The sequence below is a fragment of the Helianthus annuus genome, chromosome 11 (assembly GCF_002127325.2).
Source record: "Helianthus annuus cultivar XRQ/B chromosome 11, HanXRQr2.0-SUNRISE, whole genome shotgun sequence".
Lineage (NCBI taxonomy): Eukaryota > Viridiplantae > Streptophyta > Magnoliopsida > Asterales > Asteraceae > Helianthus > Helianthus annuus.
In genome coordinates, this window is record NC_035443.2 from 145,587,848 (window position 1) to 145,601,065 (window position 13,218).

General features: G+C 34.1%; 1 protein-coding gene across 1 annotated transcript; it reads left to right on the plus strand.

Annotated features, from left to right (window-relative positions):
- Positions 1–3,830: 3,830 nt before the first annotated feature.
- Positions 3,831–7,548, plus strand: LOC110890693 (histone-lysine N-methyltransferase family member SUVH9). The gene is made up of 2 exons (XM_022138314.2): positions 3,831–6,097; positions 7,250–7,548. Exon 1 carries the CDS (start codon positions 4,120–4,122, stop codon positions 6,025–6,027), a length of 1,908 nt encoding a protein of 635 aa, XP_021994006.1. The 5' UTR covers positions 3,831–4,119; the 3' UTR covers positions 6,028–6,097; positions 7,250–7,548.
- Positions 7,549–13,218: the final 5,670 nt, after the last annotated feature.

Consider the following 13,218-nt stretch of genomic DNA (forward strand, 5'->3'; position numbering starts at 1 on the left):
TCATCAGAATTTTGGGAAGTCAATCAAAACTAATTTAGACTAGGGTCGGGTTCAGTTCGTGGTGTTTCGCTAGTCAAGGCTAGCACTCGGTTGTTGCTTCGTTGTAAATCACATACAGTTGGTCCATTCACCTTGATCAACCAAGTTTACGGTAAACTTTTGAAACACCCTATTGTTTGATTTATTTTTCATTATCTTGTAATCAAACTTTTAGGGTGGTCTTGATCTAATCGAGACCGGCTCGTGTATATTATTCCGCTACCTAAAAGTTTTAAAAAACCTACGCACGAACCCCAACACATATAACTTATATTAGAGCGTTCACATCCCATCCTCTATCCCCAATCATATAATTCAATTAATTTACATTTTACTAAATTAATCGCTCACTTTTTAAAAACCTCCCACATTTTATTTCCCACATCTATGACTATTCAGTTAAAAAATACTTCATTATTATTCTTTCCATTATTTTTTTCCTTTTTCTCATTCACATCCATCCATAAAAAATATTAAAAAAATATAAAGGATGAACAATGAGAAACAAACTTTGGGGATTTGTTTGTTTTCAGATAAGTATATAGGTGATGTAAATTCTATATTCTATATATATAAATATATATATATAAGTTTTCTCTCAAATTTAAGGAGGGCTGAGATGTGAAGGCTCTCATACCCTATCTCCCTGTCCCAAGCTTAATTGCATAAATACATAAATCTGGCTATCCAAACCTGTTCACTTAAGGGTCTTTTTTAACCACCTTTTACTGAAAGAAAGTAGAAACATTCACACAATGTCACCTTATTCGTGTATTCATATATTTTCATATACACAATACGATCTATATAAACCTATTCTTATATCACATTCACAATAACCACATACGATCCATTACTTTCATAGGCCAAAACTATAGTCAAGTATGATTTTCATATAATACTTTATCATATCCAATTCATATGCACATAAAATGACAAAACAACACATGATTCTTATGAATCAAAAAATGTCACAGAATAGTAACCAAGTTTTAAAAGTGTTTTAATTATGTCGCTCGTATCGTTTTTGTCCCAATTAGATAACTTAACATTCAAATCGAGCCATGTTCCTTTTTCCATGTGTCAAGAAGAAAATAAAGTATAAAATGCTGGAGTCGGATTATTTTAGTATATGAAATTATATTTATTAAAAATAAAAACACTTTAATTACATTAGAAGTTAAAAAAAAACAAGTTACAATCTACGTCGTCACCCGACGTTAACATCAAATAAAAGGAAAAAAAGAAATAAAAATCTACATCACTACGGTTGCCACACACATATACATAGTTGAATAATTTAAACTATAATATTTTTTGTAAATCCAAACTAATGACGACGACATTTAAAAACAATTTAATTTTAGTAAACGACTTGATTTAAAAAAAAAAGCCTAATCTAATTAAAAAGGAAAATATTTTGTTTGATGATAAGTGTATAAAAATACACTATTTGTTTTTTATTAACTTATTTACAAAAATAGTGAAATAATATCCAAATTTATAATTAATTAAATTAATAATCTAACTTATAATAAAAGATTCCAATAAATGCCATGTAGCATTCTCTTCTTCAATCTAAAAAAAACTTATTTATATTTTTTTAATATTTTTCTATAATTAAAAATCTTTCTATAGTAATAAATGAAAATCTTTTTTGACATGTGTCACTTTCTGGTGCTTTCTCACCTTATTTTTCTATTTATCTCATATTAAGTAATAATAATAATAATAATAATAATAATAATAATAATAATAAATTTAAACAAAAATATTAGATAATTAATAATTTTAAACAAAAATATTAGATAATTAAGAATAAATATATAGATAAGGATAAACATTTGTTTTAATTATAATCATATTAAATAATAATAATAATTTTAAACAAAAAATTAGATAAGAATATAAACGTTTATTTTTGTTATGATCATATTAAATAATAATAATTATTTTTTTTAAAAAAAATCAATTAAGAATACATATTAACAAAGTAAAATGTTATAATAAGTAAATAGTACATTAAAGTTCATTTTTAAAAGATAAATTCTGATGACTGTATGTGTTAACATATGACGTTATATGTTATTAAACACGTGCAATATACGATTTTTTTTAAATATATATATATTTTTTTTATTATTTATAAAATTACATTTGCAAAATTAAAATAGTAAAATGTTATAAAAAGTAAATAGTACATCAATATTCATTACTAAAAGATAAATCTTGATGATTGTTTGTATTAACATATGACATTATATTTTATTCAACATATGTAATATACCAATTTTTTTAAAACTATATCTTTTTATTATTTATTATATAAAATCATATTTATGCAACTCGTGTAATACACGGGGTTTTAACCTAGTGTTACTAATAAATGCTCTCCTACAAATTAGTAATATTATAACCGATTATTTTCTAAAATGTTAAGTAATTTAAAACGTATAAATTGCATTTTGTAATATCCATTTTCGAAAGACGGTTTACATATTCAGGAAAAGAAGTTACATATAAATGAATATTTTTTTATGTAGCAAATGAAACATGTTATGAATTTACATCGAGATAGATGGTAAACGGACAGCAAGTTGCGCCGCTACCCCTTTTTGAATAGCAAAATAAGTCTTTTAAAATCTACGTCTATAGATCTCCGGGTCATAACATTATTATGCATGACTCTTTGAACTCGACTAAGTAGGTTCACAGCCTCTGCGGCAGAAAACCAAAAGTATCAAAAGCAAATGAATATTAAATATGAAACGACGTATCTTAAATCATTAAAATTATAGTACCTTCTAAAAGCCAAATGTTAGATACGAGTAATGTGACCCAAAGCAATACTAAAATATTCTAAGTGAGTAATATCTTTCTACTTTACCACTTACTAAGTCCTTCATACTTGAATCATGCCCACATGCACATTAGATGGTCACACTAGACACATGATGTACACAATGTTTTACACTTTCTTGATTCTTCTAAATGTTTACATATTTTCAGTAACACTTTTACAAGATCAATAAAGTTATAAGAAAATTACCTTACATTTGTCGCTCATCCACCAATTACAATAACACTATTACAAGATCGATAAACCATCACTAGTGCTCTAGTGGTGGCCACGGGTATTTAAGTTTCACCTATGGTGGGTCCGGGTGAGTTTTCCTCTCCAGGTCTCAAGTTCGAGTCTGATTGACAGAGGTTTCTCATTGAGGGGTTTAAATTGGGGATCTATTGTGCGAGAGGCTCTCTAGCACAGACCCGGTTAAGCCAACGTATGCTAGATCTCTCAACATTCAAGAATAATTCACACCTTTAAAAAAAAAAAAAAAAGATCGATAGAGTTACAAGAAAAATACCTTACATCTGTCTGCCACTCACCCACTCACCCACCCACCCAAGGTTAAAAACAAACATGATTATACACCACAATAATCCAACTTCGTACACTGCTAAAAAAGTGTATTAACAATCTAATTAATTTAGGTATAGTGTTAAAAATGTTAATTACATATAGTAAAGACTCATAAGATCTATTTTATTAAAAATTAAAAATAAAAAAAATAATTTAGGTATATGTTGTTTATTAAAAATTAAAAAAAAAATTAATTAGCCGTTCAAAAAAAAATTAAAAATTAAAATTTTTTATATAGATAGCTTGGAAGAGTGACGAAGTAACTTTTTTGACTTTACAAAAACACATAGATCACACATGACATTTGATGATGCTAATTACTAATTATTACTAATTATTATTTATAACTTATACACACACATTCCCCGTAGTTTCATATCAGGATTTGTTGGCTAAAACCACCATCTCCACCTGTCCTGAAACCTCCACATCTTCTTCAACAAATCTTTCACATTTTCATGATCCACCATATTTCAAAGCTCATGTGTCTATCCTCACTACAAATCAGTCACTAGCAGCAGTTTTTATTATTATTTTGAGTATTTTCATTTCATCTACAATTACAGGATAGATCCGGTTTTTTACTCCGATCACCGTCACCACCATCGCCACCGGAGCATCGCCGGAACGTTGTACCACCACTGATCATCCTCACAATGGAGCCGAAACTCGAACCGCTCGAACCGCTTGAATCAGGTTTTTCGCTAAACCCTAACCCTAGTTATAGGCCTAGTGTGCCAGTAGCTCAATCGAACAGTGTAAATGCAGTACACCGGTTAGATGATGATAAATTGGATGGATCTGAAATGAATTTGAATGCTAATAATGCGAATAACTTTGAGGAAGATGAACATGTTAATGTGGATCTGGATTTCGATGAGGATGTTATGGATCCTTATGCGCTGGCGATCGTGCCGGTTGCGGAAGATAACCAGCTGGCACATGTAGAAAGCGCGTATAGGCGAAAGCCTCCGCCGCGGTCTGCTGAGTTAGTTAGGGTTACAAATCTCGAGATAGAGGACGAGAGATATTTTCGAGAACTGGTTAGGAGGACAAGGATATTGTATGATTCGCTATGGATACATTGTATGTTGGAGGACGATATTCGTCGTAGGAATGTTATGAATGTGATGAGTGGGAGAGTACCACGAGCTCGGGGTGATATGAAGGTTGCTGCTTTGATGAGGGATAGAGGTCTTTGGTTAAATCAAGATAAACGGTTTGTCGGTCCGATACCTGGTATACATGTTGGGGATGTGTTTTGTTTTAGGATGGAGTTATGCGTGTTGGGAATTCACGGTCAGATTCAGGCGGGGATTGATTATTTAAGCTCGAAGCAGAGCTCCAACGGGGAGCCGATTGCTACTAGTGTGATTGTTTCGGGTGGGTATGAAGATGACGAAGATAGTGGCGATGTTATCGTGTATACGGGTCATGGTGGGCAAGATAAGAATTCGAGACAAGTGGTTCATCAGAAGTTGGAAGGCGGGAATCTTGGGATGGAAAGGAGTATGCATCACGGGGTTGAAGTGCGTGTCGTTCGTGGGTTCAAGTATAAAGGTGGTATTGGCGAGAAGGTTTATGTTTACGATGGGATATATAAGATTGAGGAGTATTGGTTTGATGTAGGGAAGTCGGGTTTCGGTGTGTATAAGTTTAAACTCGTTAGAATGGAAGGTCAACCCGAAATGGGCAGTTCGATTCTTAAGTTCGCCGAGAGTATTCGGGCTAACCCGTTGGCGGCTCGGCCTGTGGGATATGTTAGTTTAGATATGTCAAGAAACAAGGAACAGGTGCCAGTGTTTTTATTTAACGACATTGATGATAATCACGAGCCGTTGAATTTTGACTATCAGGTAACAACTATTTTCCCGCCTTTCGTGTATCACAACGTGCGGAGTACTGGTGGGTGTAATTGTGTAGACGGGTGTACGCTTGATTGTGTCTGTGTTAAAAAGAACGGCGGTGAATGTGCTTACGATCTAAACGGGCGTATTCTTAGAGGAAAACCGATAATCTTCGAATGTGGGCCGTTTTGTTCTTGCCCCTCGAACTGTTTGAATCGGGTCAGCCAAAAGGGTGTGAAGAACAGATTCGAAGTGTTCAGGTCGATGGAAACGGGTTGGGGCGTTAGATCACTAGACTTGATACAAGCGGGTTCGTTTATTTGTGAATATACCGGCGTTGTTCTTACAAGAGATCAAGCGCAAGTGTTCACCATGAACGGGGAGGATAGTTTAGTGTACCCAAATCGGTTCGGTGAACGATGGGCAGAATGGGGGGATTTCTCTCAAGTTTATTCAGACTACGTACGCCCGTCGTATCCATCCATACCGCCGTTGGAATTTGCTATTGATGTTTCAAAAATGAGAAACGTTGCTTGTTACATGAGCCATAGTCCATGCCCGAATGTTTTTGTGCAGTTAGTTATGTATGATCACGCACATACCGCATATCCGCACCTTATGCTGTTTGCTATGGAAAATATTCCGCCAATGAGGGAGCTTAGTCTTGATTATGGGGCAGCTGATGAATGGACTGAAAAACTCGCTATTTGTAACTGATTGATTTCAAGTTGTTTATTTGCTTTTGTGTATATCTCGATGCAGACTTTTTGATTCACAACATACTAAGGTAATATCTTCTTTTCCATCTTATTATGATCCGTAAAAAGATGCAATAAACCATTAATGCTGTTGAGTTTAGTAAATTTAATAAGTTTGTCATTCTTTGTCTGATGATTGCATCCTACTCAGACAGATTCATATTAGAAGCCAAACGTCTATAAGGTGCCCACTGCATATCCTAAATTGTATATGTGATATATCGGTTATCGCTCCCCAAGTAAAATATCGGTGTCAAATATCGGTCAGAATATCAGTACCGATATTATTGGCGATATTGACCGATAGTCGACCAATAAATGACCGATTTTCCCAATATATGTACCTTTCTTCATAGTTCTACCATTATTGCTGCTATTAGTGTTTTAAGTCTTAATTGTTAATTGTTAGTGTTTCAAGTCTTAATCAGTTCCTATTTGCTACAATTGTTAGTGTTTTGCAAGTTGCAAAAGGTTAATTTGTTAACGATAAGGAGTATACTGAATTGTTAGTGTTAAATTGCTATATATGTAAGTTCTACATGATATTAAAATTTAAAATTACCGATATCCCACCCCACCGAGATAACCTATATCTCAAATATTGGTCCTTGACCGATATCCGATATTTTACCGCATTAACTGCGTAGCAGTTTAGTGAATTTGATTAGTTTGTCACTCTTTGTGTCATGATTGCATCCTACTCGGGCAGATTCATATCAGAAGCCAACATCTATACCAGAAAGCAGCTTTTTTTTTTCTTTTTCATAAATTATATAATTCTACTTTTTGTTTAAATCATTGATCTGAAGTTAATAACAGGAAGAAGTTGGTTTCCTTGGAAGCATTGTTGTAGTTGCATACATCATATTTTAACTTTCGCTAAAATTACTTTTTGAGTCCTGTGTTTTAGTGGTTTTAACCACTTGAGTCCAAAATCAAAAAGTTTACCGCCCTGAGTCCCTAACCACTCATTTTATAACATTTTGAGTCCAACTTTTAACACTTGTACTTTTGATTTTGGACTCAGGACGTTATAAAATGAACGGTTAGGGACTTAGAGCGTTAAACTTTTTGATTTTGGACTAAAGTGGTTAAAACCACTAAAACACAGGGACTCAAAAAGTAAGTTACTCTTCTTTTAAACTGGATGCTAATCTTCGTTTAAATCTTGTGTTGTGTAGATATGTTGGCAACCATTTTGCAGTTTCTTCCACTAAATGAAGGTTTTTGAAGTAAACTAGCTTCTGCGTAGTCGCTTCTTGAAATGCATAATGCACAGGGATGGGGAATGATACATAGTTAAGGTTCCAATTCAAGAAGCAAGTTTTGTCGGCGCCAATAGAATGTTAAATCTTGTATGAACTATTTACAAACTATATAAATATAATATAAGGGTTTTTAAAATGGCAATTTACTCATAATATTATGTGAAATTCTATACAGAGATGTAAAAGCTGCTTTTTCAAATAGTTGGCTTGCATAGCGGTTTCCATTTATGTTCTTGCTATACACATATGGGAAGTGACTTTTTGTTTTGGGTTTGCAAAGGCAATCCTGATGCACGAGGCTCTCGCATGTTCTAGGTTATAAATTGAAACAAATTTAGTGCAAACCGAGAACATTCTAACGTACGTCTTTTTTCTTTTAACAAAATAAATGTATAAATGATAAATAAATACTTTTTTTTGTTATGATTGTAACAAAACTAATGATTTGAGAGGTTGCTTTGATAACATCCGACAACATTTGACATATTTTCTTTTTAGTTGAATTTCGTGATTTCACTTGTTCAAGACAACATGAATTAACAAATGTTGATGGTTTATTAGGATCATGATTAAACACTAGATAATACTAGACTATTACAACGGGTCATCTCGTGTAATACGGTTCAACCTCTGTTCTTCACTCTACGAATGGTTGGTTCTTCCAAGATGTCGTGCAAAACGAACAACGCCGGTGACTCGCTACAAGGAGGAGAAGATGGGGGTTCTCCTTGTAACTAGGGGTGTGCAGAATTCGTTTCGAATTCGAAATTCGTTTAAATTCGATTATGAAGAATTCGTTTCGATTATAAGAATTCGAATTCGATTCAATTCGAGTCAAGTAAATCGAATACAATTGTGTTTAGCATTCAGATTCATACAGTTGTGTTTTAACAGCAAGCAGATTCATACAGTTGTGTTTTAGCATTCAGATTCATAGAGTTGTGTTTTAATAGCAAGCAGATTTATACCATGTGTTTTACCATCTTTATATTGTGGGATCTATAAAAAAATTGACTTTAGCCTTGTAAACTGTTAAAACACAGCACCAAGAACATGTTGATAATTGCTAGTAATCTTCTGAACAATGGAATATGCGATTGGTTTAGATTTCGAAAACAAATTATTCAGAAAATCATGGAGAAAAACGGTTACAAAATATGGACATGGATAGTTAGTTAATGAATATAAATTCCAAAAATAAAAATAGAATGTGAAAGTACACAATTGCCCTTCTAGTTAAAAATCTTCAATGCCACATGTCTCATTCTGATTGTTTCCTAGACTTTCTAGGAAAAACCCACTTTCCACCCAACTCCTACTCATATATATATAACTTTTATTAGGCTATACTATAAATTATTTTCAAATTTTTTTCCAAGTATTAAAATTACCCATTATCAAACCCACTACATGGCACATTACTAAAACCTAAGTAACAAATTTATCAATAGATTTCTAAGCGTAAAAATATAAACTTGTAATGTGGAGTGGTTATTCCCGACTTCTCGTTTTGAATTTTAGACTTGTGGTACTTTATTTAGAACTTTTTAAGGTGATATCGTGCTTTATGGTTGCTTTAAAATTTATGTTTCATTTTGAAAGTTTTTTACATGTTTTTAAAGAATCTGAATTAAATCGAATTTATTTGAATTCGATTTGAATTCGAATTTTTAATCGAATACGAATTGGGTTTTTTATTCGAATACGAATTCGAATCGAATTCGGTAGGTTTTAATCGAATTCGAATCGAGTACGAATTCAAGGAAAAATAAAAATTATTTGAATAATTCGATTCGAATAATTCGAAAATTCGTTTTGGGGATAAGTGTGTGTATGAAATAAGAGAGTAAGAAATCGAACCCTTAAACCTGGAGGTTGAGTCTTCTATTTATAGCCGGAAAATTGTGAAGGAAGGAGATTGCTAACCAGCCATTGTTTGACAGTTGTCCGACCAGGAGGGATATCCCTTATGTCCCCTCTGCCATGGCCATGCCTGGAGGTGACGTGGCGCAGGGATATTCGCTCCAGCTCAGCGTCCTTTTGTATTGGTTGTCGGCTTGCCCCATGGAGATCTTGCAATCAGTGCCGGCGCGCTGTCATTGGTGCCACCCGTCGTCCTTTTTGTTTGCAGGGAGCATCTTCTTGTCGGCAGGTGTCTTCTTCCAGAACCTTCTAGAATGTTCTGCATGCTCTTTTGTGGCAAGGCTGGCAGCTTGGAGTGGTATGGTTTCTCTGACATATGTATACCTGTGATTCAGGATCATATCTCTCAGACATTTTAGTATAGCTGGATTTACTTGTAATTAAAGATGAAAATTGAACAAACATTGATACCAGTTAGATTAGATGTTGAAGAGAATGCACTTCTCTATTTATATAGAATAGCATATACTAAATATAAGGAATTGATTGATTCGATGTTTTTTCGAATTAAGGTAACTATAAGTCTATAATATCAATGTAAATAAATAATCTAATCTAATCTTGACTTTATTTTATGTTTGATAAATATTTGCTTAATTTCTCAAATGCATCTAGGGCTGTTCAAAAATTCTCGTGACTCGGAGCTTACTCGGATTAGCTTGAAAAAACTCGTTTGATATGGCTTGGTTTGAAAGTGAGCCGAGCCGGCTCGGCTCGCTTAGAAAGTGAGCCTAGCTCGGTTTGGCTCACTTGTTAGCTCGGATTATTTTACTTTTAATATGATTTATTTTAATATACATATAATATATTATAGAAAACTGGTTATCATTTGCAGCTATTTAAGACTCAAGTGATTAAAACCACTAAAACACATGGACTCAAAACGTTATAAAATGAGCGGTGAGGGACTCAGAGCGTTAAACTTTTTGATTTTGGACTCAAGTGGTTAAAACCACTAAGGTGGTGTTTGTTTTTTCAGATGCAAAAGGTCTGTAGTCTGCGAACCACATCTGCAAACGTCTGCACGAGAAGAGGTGGACCAAATGTCTGCGGAGTGTAATAAAAAGAGTGTTTAGTTATCTCAAAACCCCATATACATCTGCAAACCTTCTCTTCTCCCAAACCCACCGTTCAGATCTGCAACTTCTCCTTCCGATCTGCAAACGACACACCACCTCCACCACCCCCATCAAACCTGCTAATCCACTCCATCTCCCACCAAGAAACATCGAGAGAGAGAGAGAGAGAGAGAGAGAGAGAGAGAGAGAAACAACGGCTAGAGAGAGGAGTTCGACGGCGGTGGTGCTGCTCGCTGGCGGTGGTGCTGCTCGACGGTGGTGGTGCTGCTCAAAGTTGTAGGTCTGAATCGAAGTTCAGATCGAAGTTACAGGTCTGAATTGAAGTTCAGATCGAAGTTACAGGTCTGAATCGAAGTTAAAAACAAAGATAGAACAAGGAATTGGAATTGATTTGTTTTGAAATTAGGAGATAGGGGGTGAAGAGAGGGTTGGAAAAAGGGATATCCGGTGAAGTTCCGGTGGGAGATTGGGGGTTTCCGGCGAGTGACGAGGTGGTGGAGGAGATGGGGTGGAGGAGAAGGGGTGAAGAAGTGGGAGGAGGATAAGAAGAAGTCTGCAGAGCCAAGAAGATGTTGAACCATGTCTGCACCAAACAGAGGTCTCGCAGACCTTTTTTAGTGAAAGGTCTTCGAAAAAACAAACAGTCTTCAGACCCAATGGTCTGCCCGTGGTCTGCACGACGCAGACATAAGAGGTCAGGAAGCACTTCTTGCAAAAAACAAACAACACCTAAAACATAAGGACTCAAAAAGTAATTTACTCTAATATTTATTTTATAATTCAAGACAAATCGAACCGAGACGAGCTGACTCGGTTAAAAACCAAGCCGAGCTCGAGCTAAGATTTTCAGCTCGGTTTCAAATCCGAGCTGAGCCGGTTCGGTTTATAATCGAGCCGAGCCTGAGCTTGTCCTGCCTCGGCTCAGCTCAGCTTGTGAACAGCCCTAACTGCATCACGAACACGTACTCTTCATCTGATCCAGTGATAGACTGAAGATATTATCATCTGATCTTCAACCTTGATTAAAATGCTTTGATCCTTTGAGTAGTCCATGAGTTCATATGAATCCCTTTTAAGTACAAGAACAATGAGTTCTAAGAATTCTGCAACAAGTCATGTTGGTTTGTGGATTGTTCTCTAGACTCTTAGTACCCTTTGCGTTTTTGAACATATTATCATATGTTGTGGTCAGTAGAAGTATCATACGACTTTTGAAAGTCATGTCAAAATATTCGATCTACTTGGTAACAAGTAACATATGTATCATACTAGTGTTATGCCCTACCCGCTTTGCGGGGCAGTAAGCAGAAATATCTCAGTTTGATAACATGTATGTCTGTGTTTCGGTTACTTGAACATAATACTGATAACACAATCTTAATAAAAATCTTAATAAAAACTACATCGATACATAGCTAAAAATACGCTCGTCATAGAGTAACTTTATTAATGTCCATGAGTAATAGCGTTTGTCCACCAATATAAAACGGTCACTATTCCCCATGTTGGTTTGTCACAGTAGCAAGGGGAAAATGCTAAAAGATGAAATACTAAAAGAAATAAAAGTAGAGGGACTAAACATGTACATAACCAAAGTTAAAGAAGATACACAAAACATGCATATGAACAAAGCTAATCAATAAAAATATTTTTTTTTTAAACAGAGGGGTTAAACACGTATATTTAACAACAAGATACAAAAAGTCACGATCAATCACTAAAAGGAATAAAACTAGAAGGATTAAACATGTACACTACAAAAGTTATAACAGATTGACTAAACACGCATATAAACAAGGTTAACCAATATGAAGAAAACTTTTTAAAAAAAAAACTAAACAAGGTTAACCAATACGAAGAAAACTTGAAAAAAAAAAACAGAAGGGTCTAACCCGTGTATTAGCAAAGCTGAAGGTTTAAAAGTTAAATACAAAAAAAATCGACCAATGAAAGGGTGCCAGACAGCTGCCTAACACTATAATGTATGCATTTAAACTAAGTAGTAGTATGCAATTTGTTAGCACTGAGTTTTTACATCATTGAAGTGGAACAACACATGTTTACCTTAAACTTTACTCACTTCTCTAACATAAGACCAACATAGTTATTGAGATTAATTATACGTAATTAAGATCTAAATGTACTTTACAGATTTACCAAGTTAGTTACTCAAGTTCGAACGACCAAAAAATAAATCGGTTAACTAACAAACAATTACTTAGGGGCTAAATCGACAAACTAGACCAAAATATGTTATATATTTATGACATTCACCATACTTTTGTGTTTGGAAAAATTATAATGGAAGAACATGTAATATACTAAAATTATAATGAAAAAATATATATATGGTGACTAAAGGAGTATGTAAAGTCTCTTAATACTGGCTATAAAACCAAAATAATCGAAGAAATGAAAAAACTGACTGCTCGATTTTACATTCCTTGTAACGGCAATTTCGTTTCACATCTCTATAAAACTGAATTAATCGAACCGAACTGATAGACTATTTCCAAGTAAAGCAACTAACCTGAACCATTAACTAACATAACAGAAATGAATAATTATGTATATTATGTTTTTGTTTGAATGCTTATTCTTTTATGTTACAGTTGATGTTAGAAAATCTTTAACTAATGGTCAAACCATTAGCTGAAGTAAGTCCAACTCGATCTGACCGAACACACTTCTACAAGCAAATATGTTACCACAGGAACTGAGGAACACAAGCAGCAAAAAAAAAAAAAAAAAAAAGATCCATCTACATGTCAAATGCTTAAAAGAATCCGCAAGCCAAAAATAAATAAATGTTGAGCGTCTTTTTTTTTTATTAAAAGTGGTAAATTTGATGATATGTTAGACTTGTCAAAAAAAGCAATT

Coding starts and splice junctions, on each gene's coding strand:
- LOC110890693 (XM_022138314.2), top strand. CDS start 4,120: ATGGAGCCGAAACTCGAACCGCTCGAACCGCTTGAATCAGGTTTTTCG.